Source organism: Syngnathus typhle, linkage group LG7 (assembly GCF_033458585.1).
Source record: "Syngnathus typhle isolate RoL2023-S1 ecotype Sweden linkage group LG7, RoL_Styp_1.0, whole genome shotgun sequence".
NCBI lineage: Eukaryota > Metazoa > Chordata > Actinopteri > Syngnathiformes > Syngnathidae > Syngnathus > Syngnathus typhle.
Window position 1 is genome coordinate 5,975,734 of NC_083744.1, and position 23,340 is coordinate 5,999,073.

The 23,340-nt window shown below is 41.9% G+C and overlaps 1 protein-coding gene across 3 annotated transcripts in view; it reads left to right on the forward strand.

The window, feature by feature from the left end:
- LOC133156741 (cGMP-inhibited 3',5'-cyclic phosphodiesterase 3A-like) overlaps positions 1-23,340 on the forward strand; it is a 46,752-nt gene that overhangs the window by 15,084 nt on the left and 8,328 nt on the right. For all 3 annotated transcript variants that reach the window (XM_061282664.1, XM_061282666.1, XM_061282665.1), the window contains 3 exons: positions 12,641-12,691; positions 18,174-18,434; positions 19,808-19,965. In XM_061282664.1, coding sequence (XP_061138648.1) covers positions 12,641-12,691; positions 18,174-18,434; positions 19,808-19,965 — 470 coding nt within the window. The remainder of the gene's footprint in view (positions 1-12,640; positions 12,692-18,173; positions 18,435-19,807; positions 19,966-23,340) is intronic.

Below are 23,340 nucleotides of genomic sequence, written 5' to 3' on the forward strand. Positions count from 1 at the left end.
ACTAAATGTTTATTGCAGTTCCAAGACTGACTTGCAAGTGGCAGCAAAACACCAAAGTGTATCTAAACTTACGAAAAATACAAAGAATAAGCGTACCGGATATGCTTGAATGGTTTCATTAAGATTTAAATGTCGCATCAAAAAGTTATTGTACAATGAAGCATCACTGCAACATTACTCACATTTCGACTAGATTAAAAAAATAATAATAATGACGTCAACTCGATTTATGCTGATTCTAATTCTGTTTACTGGTGATGGTGGAATTAATCAGGTTAGCCTGGACACATCACTTTGACACAATGACACACTGACGGACGAACATAAAACGGACATATTCCGTCTGTGTTATGTCTGCTGTCATTGCTTAGGGAGGAAACACCCATTTCCTTGCTTTCATGAAAAAGTCAATGTTAAAAAGGGCAAAAGTTAATACTGGCTCAATGACGCTCGACTAACGAAATGTACTAATCAACACAGCCTAATCAACTAGAGTCTGACTAGTTGTGGTGTGTTCAAGGCCTTCCCAAAATATTTGTATTTAAAATGATACAGTTTGATTTGGAGCCTAACTCAGCTTGCTTTGGGCAAGAGGCCAAACACTCACCTTCAGACAATGTGACATTCCCATGTCAAATCCATTTTTTTATTGCCAATGATGAATCAAAATTCGTTACAATTGCCTCCTGATAGCTGCACCTTAGTCACACCGCCCACCGCACAAAAAGAAATTCTTGCTGGCATGGCTTTTCTTTGTTACTCATAAACACACACATGCACGCGCACACACACACTAAAGTACATTAGTGTGCTGGTCCATGTGACTGGAGGTTTGACACTGGCAGCTGTATGGAGCTCTAATCTAATGAGGTGCATTTGAGGACTTTATTGCCACAGGCAGACTGTGCTCTGCCAACACAGGCACCTCCACCCCACCGCCCCCACACAGACACAGAGTTTTGAGCCAAAGTGCCATCTCAGCAGATGGATCGAACCTGGCAAAGGGCAAAGTCATCAGCTGTGACCCCACAATTGCACAGAGGACAATACGCAACATGCAACTATTTTTTTTTTTCTGCAGTCATTTGCGATGCACTCAATGCTGCTAGCTTGTTTGCTGTCCATTAACACCGGTTTGTTATGGATGAAATGAACTGTTATGTGCAAAATGCTTTGTTGGCTCCCCCCCCCCAACCTTTTCACTGTAACATTGGCTATTTATTATTGGTGTGTCGGCAATTTTGAGATCAGCGATAGCCTCCTGGGACCCAGCAATTCATTTTTGGCTTCTGTGGATTTTTTTGATCCGTATCTCTGAAGCCATATGTGTTAGTTCCTGTTGGGCCTTACAGAGGACATCCAAGGCTCTTCACATATGCCATAACTAAGTCCCAATGTCCTCTCAAAATGTCATATTGTATAAAATAAATAAACTGATTTTTTGACTTTTTTTTTTACTGTTGTAATGGGTTTTTCCATCCCTAAGAACCATGTGGTGTAAAGAAAAGTAATTCAAAATACGTTTTTTTTTTTTGTCCTCTGGGTTTCCGGAGGATATAAAAAGTTGATCTCCATTTGCATGCATGCAGTGCAAATGCAAATGCATTGGACTGTATGGAGCCATTATTTTTACATATTTTTACTGTAGTAATATTTTTTCCACCCCTCACAATTGTGTGGTGTAAAAAAGAAAAAATCTCTGGGTCTCAGGAGGATATAAAAAGTTGATCTTCATTTGCATACATGCAAAGCAAATGCATTATTCTGTATGGAGCCATAATGGCTCTTAGCATTCCTCGCTTGTACGTCACACACAACTTAGCCCCATCAAGCTGTTTATGACTCCTGTTTATGGTAGCCCTCTCCTAATTAATGGAAGTACTTCCCATTACGCCAGTTAACTCTTCCACTGGGCCTGTTTTTTTTATTTTTTTTTTAAACACAATTGTGTAAACAATCCAAGCTGATGAGCGTCATTTAACCAGAGTTGCAACACGTTATTTGTTTCTGCTTGCTTTGCGTAAAGTGCAATCAAAGTTGTTCTAATTTATACGTGATAAGTCGCTGCAGCTTCAGGCGGCAGACCTCCTTTTTTGGACATGTGATTCTCAGCTGGACGTGAGCTCACAGCCCCATTTGATTTAGCCCTGCCATCATATCTACGTAAGTGGCTAATTATGAGAACAACAAATTTGAAATAGTTGCATCATGAGCATCGTGTTTGCTGTCTTGGGAGTGTGATGTCAAAGGCTTCTGTTGCCACTGTTGTGTTCACAATTGCAAAAGCAGACTTTGACTTTGAAACGAAGCCATTGTGACATCTTTGAATATTCCAGCCTTTAATTCATTCTGTTTGGATATCGGAGACGTTGTCACATTTGAGCTGTATTGTTATGATTTGACTTACGCATTGAGCTGATGGATTCTGTTCCCATTCAGTGATGTCTTGAATGTGAGTGTGGTATTTTTTTTTTTTTTTACAGTTGCTGGCCTCCATCTTGACATCAGCTGTGCTATTATTTATTCATGTTGTGTACTTTAATACACAGTTTAATTCACAGTTCTGCTCTTGGTTTTGTGAACATGCAGATGGCCAAGACAAAACAGCTTGTTTATTTATTTGATTGGGAGAAGTTCAGTAAGAGTAACAGGCCCAGCAAACGCGTGATCTCCGCTCTAACCTCGCCGCAGCTTTCGACACGCTATCAGTGAGAACCGAGCCCGATGAATGCGTGGAATGCACACTGACGTCACAGCATGCATCGCATCTCCAGTCACATGGCTTGGTAAACACTGCTAGCGTGGTTTTGTGTATGCATGTGTGCGGTAGCACTCATGGCTGTGACCAAAATGATGTCGCCTTCCGTGTTGTTGTTAAAAGAATAACAAGTGCTTTGTATATTTTTGTAAGGATTCCTTCCATGTTTAAATGGCAGATTTAAGAGTTGTCACCAATGTTTGTCCAGCTTGTGGTCGGACCGAACACATACGTGTATGTGTGATTGTTTATGCACAAGGCCTGTAGACCAAATTCATGTGCACTCATGTAACAGACCTTTGCAGGTCGTAACTGCAAAATGTGTTTATTTCTCTTAAGTGGCTGTTCTTCACTTTGCAGTCGTCACTCAATGGACACACCAGCGTCCATTGATACGCAACATGGAAGCAAATTCTCAGAAATATCTTTCTATGCTACACCACAGCGAACTACAAACACTATGAGTGCCTCGAGGCTCAATCCTTGTGTCCTTCCTATGATCGATTTTTTTTTTTAGAAAACATGGCATTATGCAGATGACAGTCAAATCTACCTATGCTTTATAAGATTGATTTAATATTTTTTATTGCTTGTTTTTAAGTGCCTCAGTGGCTTGGCACTCTGCCACCTCGACAAAATAATGTTCTTTCAAGAATCCCTCTGGTCCTTTGATACATAAGGTCCATCTTCCCTTTGGAAACTTTGATTTAACTTTGTTGTTTTAAATGTGCTATATAAATAAAGTGATATGCTAATGGAGACTATAGCTAACTCCTCACTTATGATGAGTCCCCATCCCAGACCCCCCCACAGTATTTGAGAAATTGAGTGCCGCCATCTGCATCAATGCTTACGAGGCGCATTTGCAAAAAAAAAAAAATTAGCTAGCTAGTTATGCCTACATGCTGAAATGGATCATTGTCAGTTGGGCATGCATATACATCACCGGAGAAAGTCTGAGTGTAAGCATGTGGCCTATAGGCTGTCATGACCTTTGCTGGCACAGTGTGCAACTCGTGGGCTATCTTCTAGTTACTAGAGGCTATAAGCAGATATGGCTCAAACATCAAAAATGGAGATTAGTCCAGTGGAGACTGACCACAGTGTCAAGAGTGCAGAGAATATTTCATTGGGGCAATTTTAATATTTAGTTATCATTCAAACTGTTACCAACACTTATCTCTGCTGTGTGTGAAAGATATTTTTAAAGTCCAGCGACAACCACATCAGTGGAAGAATGACTGACGTATGTATCTTTTGGGCATTGTGAGGCGGCGCTCAAAAAACATGGCTGTGTCTCATTTATTTTCCCAGAGGACCTCAAGGTTCTCATGCGTTTGGCTTTTTTTTCTTCCCCCCCCCCTATAGTAGCAGCTTCAAGCTCCATTGTCACGCCAGCATGTCCTTTGAGAAGCCCTGCGCAGTCGGTCAGGAAAATCTGTCTTTGTACATTCACGGTTCTTGCAGATTCGTGTATTCCTGCTACTGAGGCCCTCTGGGAATGTCACGGACAACTCTCTCGCTTTACAAGCTAATGGTGGAAACCTACCCACGGGCCTTATGTTAGCCTCTCTCTTAATGCTCCAATGGAACTTTTTCCACCTTCATATAAAAAGAGGAAGTAAAGATTTATGTCCTTCTACATGTACACAGGTTTATTAGAGGCCCGGGATTAGTTGGTACTCGTACTTTATTCGTTCGTACTTTATCAGTGAGTTATAAAGGGTGTCATTTAAAAGAGCATACTTTAGTGGGCTGTCATTGGCTTGTGTCTTTGCTGCAGTCCTGTGGGAAACTCGATGGAACTGTAAATGTTCTTCAAGCATGGAGTGTTTGTCCCGTCCTCTCTGATGACCGTAGACAGCGCACAGACCTTGCTGAGTCAAACGTGTGAATAAAAGATGAAATAATAAATGCGACGCAGGCCGCATCGCACGCTCACATTCTGCCGTCATTTTTGGTTACCAAGTGGTGCTTTAATATTCCCTTGAACAAGGAAAAAAAGCTTTATGTTATTGGAATTACCACCCGCTTGTACTCCAAAGCTCCCATTTCAAGGTCAAATCGTCATGCTGTTCAACTGGTCATTAAGTTGCTCTTGACGTAGATGCGGCTGTCCAAGATAAATATTGTCGCCTAAAGCAGTCAGACTTATGGCTTCATAAAAACATTTTACAGTGGAACTGCACCCCAACCCTTTGCACGGCGTGCACAAATCTAATGGCTTTAATACACTCCACAGTCATCAAAACTGAGAAAACTGGATCTGCCTCACATTTAGATTCACGTGATGCTTCACATATGAGAGACAAATGTTGGGGATCTTTTATGAAGTCTCACACATTTATTTAAGTACCGTATTTTCCGGCCTATAAGGCGCACCGGACTATAAGGCGCACCTTCAATGAATGGCCCATTTTAAAACTTAATCCTTATATAAGGCGCACCATTAATGCATCATGTCAGATTTTTAATCCAAATCAAATCATTCTCCATTTTATCTTTTTTATTTCAACTTCAGACAGAACAAATTACTTTATAATCATAAAATAATGATCCATAGTCTTTTTGAGTCATGATTCATAGTCTTCAGCGGGCCACTTATGATTGATTTCATGACACAATGCTTTGGGCCAGTTTAAATTTAGGAATTTGGTCCATATATAAGGCGCACCGGACTATAAGGCGCACTGTTGGTTTTTGAGAAAATTTTAGGTTTTTAGGTGCGCCTTACAGGGCGGAAAATACGGTACTTCTAAAGCTCGCTTTATATCACCAATTTTACTGATCCAAGGCAAGTGAAATAACACAAACAGATGCCTCTTGCAGTCATTTTGTGATGAGCAAGTCAGTACAAACAATTTGCTTGTAAATGTGAGGAAGCAACTTTTTTTCATGCTTATTATTTTTCCATGATTTGTCCTTGTTAATACTGCCAAGTATTATGCGTCCTGCTTGACAGTTTTTGTTCTGGTGTCTGGCTTTTTGCATTAGAGACGAGTAGAGCAGTGAATCAGCCTACAGGAGCTAAGTGGAGTCAAACAAGCATCGTTAGATTTATTCTGTGTGCCATTGTGGTCATTTTCATGCCTTTTTCTGGATATAACTTTTTTCAAGCTACTGATTGGCTGAAATTCACAAAGCTGATCTGGTAGCATATACATTGCTTTCAAATTTGGATATGCATTTTTTTAATATGGGGGAAATCTTCTCTAGCATGACCCATGTACGTCCAGGGCCAGCATCCACTTAAGCGTCATAATGTGTTTTGTACGCTCTTCCTGTGACTCTAGCATGAACTGGTCATCAGCAGCCATAAACACTCTGTCCCCTGCATTGAATCGATTGCGATTTAAAACACCCAAAGCAAACTGGCACCTTGCAAACGGAACAGAGCGGAGGCTTGTAAAACAAACAAACAAGTGAACGCTGTGTTCCCTCCTTCGCCTCGCAAGGCCCCAGCAGTAATCCTGACTGGAGCATTATACTCTAATGGCTTTGGCATGCTCCTTTTGGGGGGGGGGGGGGGTCTTAGCCCACCAGATCCCCTAAACGCATAGAGCCGAGAACCTCATTCCTTGAGCCAATCTGAGGTTGTGAGCAAGGCAAATGAGCATGTGCCCCCAATAATATTGCAGAGAAATAGACGCCCATCTTTGGGATCTTTAATCCGAGAATTTAGAATAAGGTTAACGATTTACTGTCAGATCCGTGTTGCTCATGTAGCATCACCGTGGCCTTTAGTGACTCATGTGGTGAGAATTGCTCTCGACTCAAGCTAAGCCCTTCCCTGGTTAAGCTAAGGATGATCAAGCTCATTAGTCACACATTAGTCAACAATAAGCAGAATCCAAGTAAGAAAGCGTGAAGGGGAGATTAGGTGGTCCACATAAAGTTTAAAACGCATCATGAATAATATTAGCGCATGTGAGCATTTTAATGGCCATTAAGTTCACGGTGAACGCACAGCACATGCCAAGAGAGGCTGCGGCGTGTTAAATTTTGCATAGACACAAGTGTGTTCCTTGTTTCCTGCACACGGCCCCTCTGCTTTGGCAGCCCACCTTAATAGTTCCCTCCAGTGATGACGCAAATGACCCGTGATGACTAGCCCCCCTTGCTAAAACCTGTAAAACATTAGCCAGCTTGAATTGCAATGACTCTCGCTCTCCATACTCTCCCATCAGCGGGTGGACGAAAGGAGATTTATAAAGTCTCCTCCCCGGTGAGTGACTACAGGTACTCGAGTGGATGTGGGAAGGTGTACACACAATATTAACATGGTACAAGCAGACACTATGTGACGTATTCAAAAGTTTTTTTTTTTAAAACATCTAATTAATTATATTAATTAAATAATTACTTTTTTTATGCTTTTTTTCTTACCGTCAAAAATGTATTTTTATGACTTCAGGTTTATTGAAGATTTAATCATCCATAAGTGTGAAAGTGAGCGCGAATGGCTTTTATGTGCCCTGCAATTGGCTGGTCCACTTGCCAAAAGTCAGCAGGGACTCTAATGAGGACAAGCGCCTCGGCAATTGAAATAATAAATCAAAATAATCATGTAATCATTGTGTTACATTACGTTTCCTACAGTTATACATTAAATTCTTATTATTTTTAATGTTTTAGATATATTAATAATTATAATTTAATTTTTACATGTTTTAAATCTATCCTTATTTTGTTTATTTTTAATTATTCACAGTTAAATGACAAATTGCAGTAAGTCAAGATTTTTCCAAATACTGTACACCTGTCATGTATTTACTTTGGGCCTGACACCCATGAAAAGTGGGCTCTTGTGTTCTTGCTCGGATGACTTATGACTAAACTGCTGTAATATCCAAAAAGCTCATCTCATTGTGAGAGACTTTGCAGGATGTGACCTAGTTTTTGGTAGCGGAGCAAGAGATGTCAAAGAGCGCCGCAGACGCCAGCTCATCTCTGACGCGGCGTGCTGATAGAAGAACAATGTCGGAAAATGAAGGGGATGATTTGGTCTGCTCGAGGTTGGCAGGGTTGAATAGAAGTTCAACGAGGTGTAGTCTTAAGTAAATAGATGTTTGTTGAATGATTTGAGTTCATAGACTTGATGAGAAAGAACGCTTCGAGTTTAATTGGACAGTGCAGAGGTTTCCGCACAATCCCTTAGTTAAAGCTACTAAATGCTGCCTGCTGATTTTATTTAACCCAAATGTAAACTCAGCACTCTTTTCCCCTTTAATTGTCCTCACTGAATACTCAAGTGGAGTCTCAGTCAATTCAGGCCACAGACTAGACACACATCAATGTGTAAAGGCTGTAATGTAGAACAAAGTAGGACGCGATGAGATGAACAGCGAGGGCTAATGAAGCGCTGACCGTGAATGAGTGATTAGAAAACACGTGCGCCTACTGTATCTGGCACTAAGCTATATTTGGGATGAGGTCGTTTCCGGCTCATTTTCAAGACACTTTTTAAAAAATGACTCCGCGGCGAGTTGATGACAGTCTTTTCGGCTCATTCCAAGACCTCTCGGTAGGAAGTGGCTCTTAGGTTGGTATTGGCCAGAGCAAGGAAAACAGCGACGTTTTTGTCCAGTTTGTTTGTGCTAGGTACCTCAGAAATGGAGGTTTGCTGTGGGCTGTGGCTCGGGGCCATGATGGTGGAGAGGCTGACACCCACTCTGCTGCCCCCCCCCCCCCCAACACTCTAACAGGGAGGAGGTCTGCAAGTTTATCTCCCTGCTACTATTTTCAATCTGTCAAACATTTTTTTGAAGGCGCCTATCCTTGTTGTGACCCCTATAAATAAATCTGGTAATATGTTATCGTAGCAATATGAAAACTCTTGGGGGGTACGATGTACACAGACCTTTGCATTCTTATGAACAGTCGAGTCCATAAATAATGGGGCGTCGACTCAATTCTCGGTCAAGGTATGAGTGCCATTGGAACTACTTCGCTCCTCTATGCGCATAAAGATGAATTCAGGAGTACGTTATATGCTCATATTCAGCCGAATGCTTCAGAAGTTATTGGAGAAAGGCTTCGTGGTGCTGATGGCATACCTTGACAGCAAGCAGGGAAAAGTAGTCGAATGTAATGCAATAGGTCAGTCAATTACCTGACCTGAGTCCGACTGAAGATATCCCGTTCATAAGTAACGTCAATAACGTCATGCTAGATTGTTTCTACATTGCTTATTTTGGTCACTGTAGAGCCATTATTAGTCACTGATGGCATATCAAGAGCTGCTTGCACTTGATGAAAGTCTGCAATTCGCGGCACGATTCAAAAGTTCATTTCTTCCTGTTTATTTTTTGTGTATTTTCCAATGATGCATTATGAATTACGTACTAAGGGGAGCGATTGGAAGAGGAAAAAAAAACACAAGTTTCTATCTGGTCAGTGCAGTGTCGGTCTGCCTCATCTACCTCTCTAAGCACCTGTTTGCTTTCCTACCACATGTTTAAGGCTAAGTGCACCTCTTATTTACTCGCCTGTGTTTGCAGTAGACTTGGTCAGGAGGGGCTCGTTGGGTCTCGTTCAGATGTCAGCTTTCACCTTCATTCCACGCAGTGGATGGAAGTGTCATTATTTCAGATGTTTTTTGAATGATCAAATTGTAAGGAGCAGTCGTTTACTGTTGGTTAAAATAATTGTGCGTTAAAAAACAAGCGGAGAAGGATAAGTCTCAAGCTCCTGTGGGAATAATTCATTAAGCATCTGCAAGTTCTACCAAGTCAGGACAAAGAGTGGGTGGATGCATTATCGTTGGCTTTTAACATCCAAGACGGTTGTTCGATGCCCTTTACAAGTACTTTGTGTGTTCATTAAGACAAAGGTTTGCTGAGTACTTAAACCGTGCCAATACTGACAGACATGCGATCACCAGCCACGAGAATTGTCAAGGCATTCTGAAGCAAAATGTGTTAACACCCAGCAATGAGTGAAAACAAAACAACGGCTTATTCTTGAGAGAATTCAATATTGCCCAGAGGTCCCTCAAACCTGAGTGTCAAATTGTTGTTCCAAAGGTTGTGCAGAAAGTTTTTAGTTTCTATTCACATCATGTTTGTTTTTTAAAGTAATTGAGTTGAGTTGTTTTTCATGTGTTAATTTGCAGGAAATTGGTGTTTACACATTCAAATTATTTCAGTCGCCTTCTTGGGTTTATTTTCTTAATGGCCGGCGAGAAATAATTTAGCTTGCAGGTTTTTTTTTTTTGCGCTACTCATCATCTGCCATTTGGCTAGCTATAAACCATAAAACTGGATCACAAAGACTCCAATAAATCCTTCCTTTGCTAGTCTGTGATGTGTTTTTATAGAATAATACCCACACATTAAAGTCTTATCAAACAACTAAAGTACATACTTTGTTGCCCCTCGAAGTCATGTACATTAAATCACCATTGGTGTTCGCATCTTGATTGAAGGGTCTTCTCCCCCTTTTCAATCATTTATTCTTCCAAGGGATTGGTTGCAGTCTATTATAAATCCGTGTATGATGAAAAGCCATGGATGGGCTGTTCTTTATGCTGAGAGGGCAGCTCACTGAAGTTATCCGGTGAAAGAAAGGGCATGACGTTCTTGTGTTGGCACTCTGGAGTTTCAGAGCGATAACACATCTCTTTGGAAGTTCTACTTCTCTGGCTGACTGAGTTTTGTTGCCTGGAGGTGATCGGAGAAATTATTTATCTGCACTTTTACCTCTTTAGACAAAATACTGGCAGTTGGGTGTTACCTCAATCTTACAAAAATCTTTCTGAAGCTAAAATAATGTTTTTATCCCATGTTGTGTCGTGTCAATGTGTGGCTGATTGTCCCTTTGTAATGTGCATTATCGACACCTACAGGACTGGAGTGGAACAGCAGTAGGAAGTCACGCGTAGGAATTTCATAACCTTTCCGGTGAACTGCTGTCCTTGCGGCATTCAATTCCACTTTCTCATCGCAACTACTATTCTTGTTAAAAATCAATTAAAAATTGGCAATAGGAAGCACAAGTGACCTGGCAATTAGCACGTGTGGTTTTGAACTTTCGGGTTCAAATGTCTAGCCTTTCTTTGTGGACTTTACATATCTTTCCCATGCTTGCATTTTCCGTTCATACTCAGGCTGTCCCAAAAACTGCAACTAGCCAGTCCAGGGTGGATGAGACATGACCTAAGTCAAGAAGAAAAACAGAGCAATACCCCAAAGACAGTAAAACCAGACATACTAATGAAGAAGCAAAATTGAAATGTTAAAAATCTGCCTCGCTCGTTGTATATGTTGTATCGAGATTACAGCTCACATTTCAGGCCCTGAAAGCAAACCATTAGTCACTGTATTGTTTGTGTGTATGATGTGTACCTCATCCATATGTATTAGTGTTCAGACCCAAACCACAGTCTTTGGAAGGTCTCTGGCTCACACATCTATCTACCTTCTACTTTTCTTATTTACTAGCCAGCTCTGATTTGATTCGAGGTAAGGTATTGGCCCGTCATGGAGCCTTGCGTCTTTCAGGTCACACACACATGAAAAGCGGCCTTACATAAGACTGTTTGTGTACACTTGGAGATGATCATAAGACCTTGCTCAGGTTCGCCATTCCCGGATACCTCGACTGTTGTCAAAGCTTTAATGAAGCGGTTAATTGGAGGCCGTTTACAGTGAATTTAATAAATGAACCTTTTACTGTGTGGATGAAGCGCTACCTCCAACTTCAGTTTCCAACTTGATGAGACAAGTGACAAATTTTCATTCTAATTGAATCAAGCTTTTTATTTATTATAGTGTTTATTGAAAATCATCTAGGGAAAACACATTTATTAGGTTATAATATTAATTTTATTTCCACTACAGCATTTTAATTTAGTTTCTTTGGGGAGGTATTGAAATCGTTTTACGGATTTGATTCATAAGCCATTTTTAATTAAATGCATTTATTTAACTCGGTGCTCATACCGAAAAGCCATTCCTGTATTGTTTATTCACCAAACACTATTATTTACAAGAAAGTTGTATTTTGTCACATTTTTTGTTGGTCCTTCTTTTTTGCCCAGCAGGCAAAAGAGCCTAGTGATTCCTGGCCGTTAAAAATTCTTGTTGGTTGTGTTTTTTTTTTTTTTTAATTATTTACAGATTTATTTATTTTTATCCAAGCCAACAATCCTGTTTGTGTCTTGCTTGGAGTCAAGCAGCATTACAGGACCACACAAATCACACTGGTGTCAGTACAAGCCTCTCTTTTAGCCCACAGCATGACACAACTCAATAAGCCTGAGTGACACATTCAATTACACCTGAATTATCTGTTTGGCGCCAATACAGAGACGCTTGCCTTTGGTGAGTGTGGCGCAATGATTTGTCAAAGTGACATGTCAGCTTTGTCAAGGCCTCTATGGACTGGAGAGCTGAGATACATTCAACGAGTCTTTAGTCGTGACTTGGCTGTCCCGAATTTCCAGAGTACGCGTCATTGCTCTCATGCATGACTCTGGAGAAAGTGAGAAAAAAAAAGAGGGGGTAAGGCCTGAGGGGGACACTGGCTGGTAATCAGATCCTCCGCCTCCACCAGACCTTCAGGCAGCCAGTAGGAACGAAAGTAAACCAAACCTGACTGTGAAATTGCATTAGATGCCTGTGCTCAGTGGGAAGAGGGGAAGGGGGGGGGTGGCAAACTCATTATCAAACGCACGGTTTCTCCAAATTTTCACAAATATGCACTATGATGTAATTGCTATCAAATATATTGCCTTGTCAGATGATGAAGCTCCATTTTAATTGACATTCTCAGAGAACCCCCCCCCCACACAAAAGAAATGCAATATGTTTATGCCACTGCTGTTTGTACTTTACAATTTTTGAATTTTTCTCAGTCATTTACTTCTTTGTTGTTCTGCAGATACTTGCCCGCTCAGACTGGGAACACAAAAGAGGCTCCCGAGGATCGCAGGTGGGTTGGGCGACGCCACGCACGCATTCACACACACACACACACGCACGCACGCACACGAGTGACACACACACACACATGAATGCTTCAAACATTTGTCATGTGAAAAATCACTGAATGAAGTGACCGAAGATGATCTTCATCGCCGAAAATAAGTCACGTATACAGCCAAATCCAAGTTTCATTTTGATACATAATGTCATCGCTCACATATAAGCACAACATTCAACAGGATAAACATAGACTTAAGCTGATGACTTCCTATTTTTCTCTCCCATTACTCCCTGATAGTGGAACGAACACAATAGGGCACCAGCCACTGGTATCGGCACCCTTCGTGGAACTCGATACCTTGATCGGCCCGATACCTGTTATTGATACTCATCCTTAAACTTTTGAGGTGATGCCCTTTTGAACTCCCTCTTGTATCGTGCTGGCTTCAAGGACGGAGTTGAATGATTTGGTCACATTGGGGACATTGAAGGTCAATGAGACACATGCTTTTAGAGGACAAAAACACACATGCCCAATATGTGGGCACCATCATTGTATCGAGTTGCCACTGAGCCACAGGGCACTGTTGGACGTTGGTACGGCACTGCAAATGTGTGTACACGTGTGGCACCCGCTATCAGCAGGATAGGCTAAAATGAATAGAGGTGACGGCAGCGTGAGATTAGATAGCGCCAATAAATCCTGCAAAGTTGTTGTGGGAAGGAGGCATTAATTATTCTTTAATGATGTGCGATCATAACTCTGCCATGACTTGTAATCAATCAATGTGTCTAATTTCCTGCTTAGACTCTAACTGTGAGACAGTATGATCTCTCCCTCTGGCCTTGTTTGAGTGATGTGTCCTCTTCAATGATTGGTGATTTTGCAAAGCTGGTGTCTGTCAATCGAGTGACAAGATGCGTGAGAGTATTTTTATTTTATTTTTTCTGGCAAGCATCTCCATGTGCAGGCTGTTGTCCCTTGGCTCTGCTCTCTTCCAACGGAGGCTGCTTGGCTTTCACAGTGCAAGCATGACACCTCGTCAGATGCTTGCATCACACAGCCACCTCTTGAGCTGCTCGCACGCGGGCTTGATTGATTTGCATCGCGTCGTATTCGCCAGCACGCAGCACATTAGCGGACCCATTTTCCAAACCGCATCTATTATTTTTCCTCGCTTTCCAACGCTTTCATGGATGTTAGCTGTGGAATTGACATTAAAATTACAGTACGTATGGAAAAAGGTCTATATTGTAATAGATTGCAGGCAATCAAAACACAGCCAGAAAAATCACTTCATGTCCCTTCTTATTAAATCATTCTATAAAAAAAACAAAAATGAAAGACTCTTGTAACGTTTAGAGTCCACATATATTATGACATGCCTGTTGCCAAGCTACAGACCATCTTGTACCACATAATGAAACGCATTCATCACAAATGTAATAGGGTTAAAAAAATCATCTGTCCCAAATCATTTTAATAAATTCTTTTTTTTAAGGTCCTTAGACAGTAGCAATGCCACAACTAAAACAATATGGCGACTAACTCTGTATTTAGCCGCTATTAATATTTAAAGGTCTTTCTGCAACAAAGAATTAAAGTGATAAAAAAATTTTTTTTAACTATTTTAACCACTTTGAATTAGTTGATATTGAGCAAAAAAAAACAATAGCAAATGAGCAGAATCACACGAGCAAAATCAGAAAACAGGTGAGCTGTGATTATTCATTATGTCATTTTCAGTCGACGCTAAGTGGCAAAATGGCAGCCCCCCTCAAGTGGATGCAAACAGGTGCATTTTTCTGCTTAATTCATATTCTTTTTCTCAATATTAATGAGAATGCCACGCTTCGAGTCGTAGGGGACATCGTGCCACTAAAATGTACCACATGAAAAAGACGCCTCAATTAAAATAACTGTGACCTCCTTCATATGAGATTGATTTTTTTATTTTTATTGCCCCACATCCCCTTACATGTCCTTTGTTTGAATAAAACATGCAATAACAACATGTTGCGGCCAGGCTGCGGCGGCGGAACCGGGTTCAGTCTGAGCAATTTGCTCGCTTCTAAAGAACTCGTAAAGGGATTTGGGCTCGGGGCTTGTTTGGGAAGTTGGAAGCTGAGTGCTGGGTGTAGTTTTGGCTCGACGAGTCTGGCTGGGAACGAGGAGAATCCGGAGGGATCTTTGTGCTATGATTCACACTACGTGTATCACTGCTTTGTTATTCTAAGTGGTGAGCGCTTCAGATAATCCGTTCAGGGCCATTATATGGATTGGCCGTCAAAGGGGAAATACGAAACGAAAAATAAACATACCACGTCAGCATTTTGACATTGTCCGCAAGATTACGAGAAAGCAGACATTCACGTCGCGTGCGTAGCCTCGTCCTTGTGAGCAGTAATATTTTCTTATAGGATTTGAATGTGTTTACTTAGAAGATCAAACACTTCACTTTCTTTCCAGCAGGCCCCTGAGGCCATTTGTCCCAGCGTTTAGTTCCCTCGCGGGACGCATTATTTTCTCACTATTGCACAATTTCAACAAATCCCAGACGTCGCTTTCCGTTTACTGCAGACTCCACGGATGGCCTGTTTAGATGATGCAGCCAAATGAGCACCAGATCGCAAATACGTGACCTTTTTCCATTAAGAAAATCATCAAGGAAAGTTTACTTGAATCCTTGATATTTTTATTTTATTCTTTTTTACAAACCTGATAAAATTAACATCAAAGATTAGGGGGGAAAAAAACTTTTTTTTGGTTGCGTGCACAAGATGTGCCTGTGCCGACACGAGTGAGCAAAAGCCAAGTGCACACAAACAAGACTTCAGAAGCGACTGCTCATTTGTTTTGACCAGCCCTGGCTCTCATGTGCGCGGACGGGCCGTCGTCCGGGCATTGCTCCGCCGTACGCCTACTTACACGCTTTTCCACAGCGAGTTCACACGGCCAGTGAAAAATGCTTCACTGCGCAGGCCGTCATCGCTCATCCGTGTCACAACAGAATGTTCACGCCTCGGCTCATGTTTGACTTGGCTGTTAGCTGATCATAAAAGAAGTGTTTATTGGTACTTGTCCGTGGTTTAAATGTTACATGTTAACAAAACCTTGCGCATTCATCATTTATTTCAGTTCTGGCACAGGCATCCAGGTTAGGAGAATTATCACGAGCTTTTTGGCAGCTAACATCAGTCAAAGTTGCAAATCTTGATGTAGCACAAAGCAGTTAAAATGATAATGGTTTATTCCACTTTTGAAAACTTGATTTAAAATACATCACACTCTATTTGTGAACTACATAGCTTTCGACCCAATCACACTTGAAGAGTATTTTTATCTCCACTACTTCATCATATCCATCCATCCATCCATTTTCTGAACCGCTTAGTCCCCACGGGGGTCGCATGCGTGTTGGAGCCTATCCCAGCCGTCATCGGGCAGTAGGCGGGGGACACCCTGAACCGGTTGCCAGCCAATCGCAGGGCACACAGAGACAAACAATCATTTGCACTCACACTCACACCTAGGGACAATTTGGAGTCTTCAATCGGCCTACCAAACATGTGTTTGGGATGTGGGAGGAAACCGGAGTGCCTGGAGAAAACCCACGCAGGCCCGGGGAGAACATACAAACTCCGCACAGGGAGGGCCGGAGGTGGAATCGAACCCGCACCCTCCTAACTGTGAGGCGGACGTGCCACCCAGTGCATCACCGAGCCGCCTGCTTCGTCATATCAATCCAAATATTTTGCATTGAGAGAGTGTTTTTCTAGAAAACAGCAGTCAGTCACAGAAACGTTAAACACAAACATTAAGTTGATATACAGGATATCCAGTAAAAATAAAACAATAGTGTTGTTTTGGCAGAAAAAAAAATGAAAAAGATACATGTCTTTCAAATGTTTTCTTTTTTCTTTTTTTTAAAAAATTTGACCCAGATTTCACTTATTGTATGAGAACGTTGGAATTATCCCAAAAAATCTCGGTTGTAGCGGGCTGGCAACTTGAAGCTTTCAGCTACTTCATGCTATTTATTATGCTGTGTTTTATATAGTTTTGTGTCTACTTACTTTTATTATGTATGGTTTTTGTGGTCATTTTTAAATATTTTTGAAGTATCGAAGAAACGAGCAGAAGGTTTTAAAAAGAAAAAAAATTTACTTGTGAACTTTAACTTGTGAGCTAAGATGATTGATTTTTATCCCCATGCTCAGAGCGAGACAGTTCTACTTGTGTTTTGCGATACCGTGCTTATAAATACATATTTTATTATATATGTTTATCTACACAGCGTTCCAAAACTCAGAAAATCTCAGATTTAAATCTTTTATGGCACTGGCACTAAAAGAAATTCAAACCCAACAGCACCTTTATAGATACCGAGGTCCAGTTTGAGAGTTCATCCAAGCAGTGTGTTGTATGTAAAGTCATGTTTTATTTATTATAGAAGGGAACTCAGCAGCGTACAGCCACACAATCCTTATTTGGACTTGTACACTCATACAATATTGAAGTACAATGAGAATTTTGTACGCAAGCCATAGAAGAAAACCAGATATGTTGAATCTTGGAAAATTTGCTGACATTTAATATGCTAGTGGAATTTGTGTCATTTGAGGCATATTTTTTATTTTGCTTGACCTGCAAATTGCACCGCTTAATGGGAAGGTTCCGCTTTATTTATTTGTTGATGATCCAGATGGTCTCTGTGCGTGCAAGAGTGTGTGAAGATATGAGACCCGCGAGGGGGTCATTGTTTTTATTTTTCCCGACCAGATGTTATGCAGCCCAAGAGACACTTGTTTGCATTTCGAGTGGACAGCATTTAATACAGAAGAGGTGACGCAGAAGTTGCGGATTAAGAATAACCTCATTGACAAACACATGGCTTTTTGTACTAGACAAACCCAAAGCTGCAACTACTGCAGACTAGGAGGGAACATTCATATGTACTCCGACCTATCAGATATGAGGAAGGAAAATAACGTGAAATGTTCCCACATGTTGAGGCTGAATGGTGAGTACTCAGACACACGCGTGTTGTGTTCAAGCCAGCGCCAGGATATTGAAGCCAGCATAAACATACAGTATTTTTTTTTTTCGGGCTGTCTAGCAGCTGGTGTAAAAGGGAATGTGACATTTAGGGGGCGAGAAAAATCTGATAACATTGTCTGTGCAAAACGAGAAGTCAGTTGGAGCTATTCACCGACAGTTAGTTAAGACTGGACCCGGCTCGGGAAGCTGTGAAAGTTGCCAGATGACTCGAAAAGAGATGAAGCCATGTTGTTTGGCTTGGATGTTGCTAATGAGCTCATTCATTAAGCGATGTCGCACAGATGTGGTTGGCTGGACACGCTTCAGACAGATTTTGTTTGGTCTAAAGTCCAGCCAGACTACTGTTCGTATTTCCTGTGCTGCCCAATCCTCCTTTGTCACAATTTGAGCAGTCTGAATATTATTTCACTTCATTTCTCCATTCTAGTCATCAGGTACCAGCATCATGGTGGACATTGCAGTGATGGGAGAAGCACATGGGCTGATCACAGACCTCCTGGCTGACCCCTCTCTGCCCTCCAACACCTGCACCTCACTGCGAGCTGTCAGCAGCCTGCTCACCACCCAGCTCACCTTCCAGCCCTTGCATCGGCCCCGCCCCGCCCCCCTGCTTAACCCCTCGGACGCCTACATCTGCTCCGACTCCGAGGAAGGACCCGAGAAGGGTGAGAAGACGTCCATCCATAAGGTAAGGAAATTCGTGGAGGCGACATGTGGTGCAAATCACGCTGAGAGACTTGGGTCCAAACATTCAAATGTACAGTTGTCTTTGGGAAGTATGTGCAATTACCCTTAGATGGAACTGCGGTCCGCCGTATTATGGCCCAAATGATTTAAAGGGCACAAATCGCTCCACACACATGTTAATCTTTGAGCCCGTCTTCCCGCTAATGGCTGCTGCTGCCTCTCAGACCTTTTAGCATCAAATGAAGGAGTGTGTTTTCATAGAGTTGAGTGAAGAAAAATAGAGCGCGTCTACTGCTTGGAGCTCGCTTCTCCCTTTCATAGCCACAGCTGTGTCAACATGACAGATGTGCAAAAGTCATACTGTGTGTGTGTGTGTTGCGTGTGTTTAAGAAAGAAGGGCAACGTGACGTATGCACCTCTCAAAAAGGTTAAAAAGTGTGTTGTTGATATCTTTTGAAGGCAACGCCCATCCTGGCGGTCCCTCGATAAAACCAATCACGTTGTCTGGCCTTGTAGGAGTGACCAATGGGTCCGCACTTATTAGGATTCCGCAGAAAGACAGTGTCCATCCAGATCTGTGTTGGAGGAGAATCGCAGGAGGGAAGTTATTTAGCAATGGAAAAAGAAAAGTCTGTTATCGTTTGCTTCTGAGTAATAGCAGGATGTTGGCTTTTCAAACACTTTCTTTTTCATTTACAATAAAGCCAAGCAGACGTACTGCTTTGACATTTCTGTTTCAAACACAGGATCTATCTTTGTCCATGGTTTCTCTGCAGCCTACAGCATGTACTGGAAGACTTCCACTTGCAGATGATGCTAAAGTTGGCTGTTGTGACCACTTGCGTTCACACTGTTCAAATATCTGAAAAGAAATATGGAATACAAATTGCTAGCAATATCTCTATTTTTAATGTGAAGATAATTTGTAATTTGAATGAATTTGACACACAATTTGTCTTTGCGGGCCTTCCTAAAATAATGTGGCGGGCCGTATCTTGCCCCCGGGCCTTGAGTTTGACATCGGTGATTTAATGTAAATGCTAATGACAGTGTCGTTGAGCAAAGGGGCAGCAGGAAAGTGTTTGTTTGAGACACTTTGCTTTGAATGGGCTCATTCATGATTGTGAGCCAATATTTATTGGGTCATCAGACTGCGCAAGCGAGCGAGGGAGAGACGTTGCCATGTTTTGTGCTTCTTTGCCAAGCTGCTGCGTGGCATGGAGCAGATGGAAGCATCACACATGGGCAAGCAGTACAGTGTAAAGAAACGTTCGTACATTTCACCAAAGAAAGCATTCAAGCGCTTTTTAAAAGAATGTCAGTTTGATTTCTTGTTGACCTTTTAAGCATGTTTACCTTCCTCTCTGCACGCAGCGTCTGAGGCGGAGTCTCCACCCGGGTCTTCTGAGGAAGATCTCCTCCACGTGGACCACCACCACCTCCGCCACAGGCCTGCCCACAATTGAGCCAGGGCCCGTGCGGAGGGACCGCAGCGGCAGCATCAAACCCTACCACGAAACACTCATGTGCAGGTAGTCGACCGCTACACGTCTCACATATCCACCGAGCCCGGCTTTTAGCCATCCCTTTGCTCGCTCTAGTTCCAGAATCACATGCTTCATTAGATCATAGCTTGTCCACATAGTTGTACGAAACTGCAAAGCGAGACCTCTCCTAATGGTTTTTACGTTCTGACATTACATCAAAGTTATTAGGTTTAGTCCCAGCGGTGCGGCTGTAGGTTTGCCGAACGCATCAGCGTGACTGCACAGTCATGGCACAGTTGTGTGTGTGTGTGCGTGTGTGTGCGTGTGTGTGCGTGTGCGTGTGTGTGTGTGTGTGTGTGTGTGTGTGTGTGTGCAGCCGGAGCCAGAATGGAAAGAAGGCCCACAGGCAAAAGGCATTAACCCGAATAACTAAGACACGCATAAACTCTCGGCACATTAGCGCTGAAGATACTAGCACGAGAGCCGAGTCCATGAATGGGCCCCAGCGACTGTCGTGTGTATAATGTGTGGTTTGCTGTGCTGGCTTTGTAGAAGCTTTGGAAGCTAGCTTAGACGCAATCATGTTGAGGCTATTAATCGATGTGGTGTGGTTTGCACTTCAAAGACTTTTTGACTACTTCATTTTGTTTGGAGAGAAATGCAAAATAAATCAAGACGGCTGGCCCGCTTGTGTCTGCCACTTTTCTTACAAGTTACGGCCATAAATATAAATCTTCTTTGTTGTGATCAGTCCAGAAATGGCATTCTTTAAAGCGTGTTTGTGGTGACCGTGCTATTATGTTTGGATGAATCCAGGACGGCTGAGCGTGTTTTGAATCACTTTACAAGTATTGCACAGTCAAAAGTCATTTCCAAGTATCCCGGCTGTGGACGTGCGTGTGCACGTGCTTTAAATATGATCTACGGGACATAGTGTAGAGTTTAAAATATCCTTCTTTGAATATGCAAACAATACTCCAGCAGCCAATCATTTTGCAATTGCTTCAAGCCTTGGTGAACTTTACTTTGGAAATGTTAATATTAAAAATGATTATTGTAGTTATTTTCATAGCGCAACATTTCCGCAATTCAAAACAAGAAATAAATGGTAATGTCAACATCACATTTCAAAAAGACTACTGGGGGCAGTGAATTTCCACATGCACATAAATATAGCCTCTTAAATGATTCTCGTAATCTGATTGAAATAATTCTGATGAAAAGCAGTGCTTTTTATAGTCCTTCTTCGGAAAACGTACTTTCACGCTAGAGACTTATGGCGCTTTTTGACATCAGTCGGGGAATTTGGAGCACAGTTCATTTTCAACAGTTCCGATGACATTTTCCACTCAAATTTAAGAAATTGATGTGTATTCTTTTTAGATCATTTTAATGTCTTGATGTGTCGAGTCAGTTTAGGACATGCGGAAGGGCTAATAAGTCTGTCGGCGGCTTGCTTGGAGCGCGTATTTACACAATAACCGTGCGTTACATGAGCACATTGTGTCAACGTAAGCACACTGAGCCGCTCTTGTACACAGGGGCCCACTTTAACTGCTCTGCTCAGCTCAACTGCAGCAGGCAGGCTCCAGCTATGACCACTTAAGGTGGTGTGAGTATAAACAAACACCAGGGCCTCTCCTCTGTCACCAGAACCCGACAATTATTACATTTACACACATTGGATACACCGTCACGAGTGCATTTTGTGGAAAACAAACACAGGATTGGACCGGGTTTACTTTTACTCTCATCTTATCTATTTCATTTAAGCAGCTGTAAAAGGAAACTTGCAGTTTTAAACTTCGGATTGAACTTCAACTCATTTTACTTTCTCAATTATGTTATGTTAATGAGATGAGGTAATCTGGACCGTTTGATGCTCGGCACCGGTGATCAGGACTATGAATTAATTGAGCCATTGTGGGAGGAAAAATAAACACATGGCTACTTCTCTTATTTATCAGCTCATCTTTACCATCTTAATCATTTAGGCCTATTTTCTTGCCCGCTCAATATTCCCATCATTTTAGATTCACTCTTTAGAGTTAGAATTAGCAATAGCATCACCGTCAAAGCTTCTTCGCGTCATCTGGCTCAACGAGTGAATAGATTACTGGAAGCAGAAGGAACGGTTTGTCAGTGTGTTGTGATTGGTTAGACAAAGAAAATATCCAGCAAAGAGTGAAGAGAGCGAGCAGAAGCCAGCTGAAATGTTCCAAAAATATTAAACAGCATTGAAAGACAATTCATCATTAAAATTGTCTTTTACCTGGCAGGTAGTAACTTTTTTTTTTGTTCACTTCTAGTTTTTTCCGGGCACCTCCCACATTCCGAAAACATGCCTAGGTTAACGGAAGACTGATATCGAATTGTTGGTGTGATAGGTTTTGGAATTGATTTTCTGGATATCTGAGCTGGACCTGTGGAAAAGCAGTTTGAGAAAATTAATTGACTCCTTGTGACTTATAATCATGAAGCTGTGTGTCGATTCATAGACACAAACTACGATACGGATCCTGTGCAGACTTCGTTCTTCTGATGGAAGCAAAGTCACCTAATATCTGACCGCACGTAAACCGAACACGTCCACCTTTCTTATTTTCATTCTGCGCCGAGGCCTCAATGTCACTCGCTGAGCTTATTCTGCTGCATTAGCAGAATAGGAAGCATGGCTGCCAGTTTTTCAACTTTCATTAAAAGTCAAAGCTTTTAAAAGCCAAGCACTCCTGCCTTGCGCATACCCTTCCCCTGACAATAATGCACTAGCTGTTCGCCCGCCAAACTATCAAACTATTTTATATTCCACACCTGCGAGACATTACGTGCAACGCTCCGAACTGGCCCCGCAGACACAACACAACTCTTTGTTGGGGCCTCGGTACCGTTAGTCTAGGGTCCATGGGCACCAAACAATTTCTCCACCGCATTATTTTGTGCTTCAAGTAATTTCTCCAACTTTTGAGGATATATAGTTTAATTGGAAACATCCCCCATCCTGACAATAGCTACAATGGGGGAAACACGAGAGCTGATTGAGAGGCGCCCCGTGGTGATTTACGTCAAACTCAAGAACAGCCTCATAATTATTTGTGTCATTCCGAGCAGCACCAAGATGAGAGAATGCTGCCTGTCATTTCTAATTTATTTGTGTGGTCATCCATTATATTCACTAATCTCTTTTTGTCTGTCGAAACAGCTGCGGTGTTTGTTCAAGCAATGGCGGGAAAATAAAATACTTAAAGGGATCTCTCATTAAGTTTTTACTGCCAACATCTTCTAAGAGCTTTGACATCCAAGACAGATATATTGAATGGAATCCATCCCAATATTTCAGCGCAGCTGCTGACAGGAAAGGCCTGTTCGCATTTTTTTTTTTTTTTTACAAAGTACAAGCAAACACATTTATGTACTATTCTC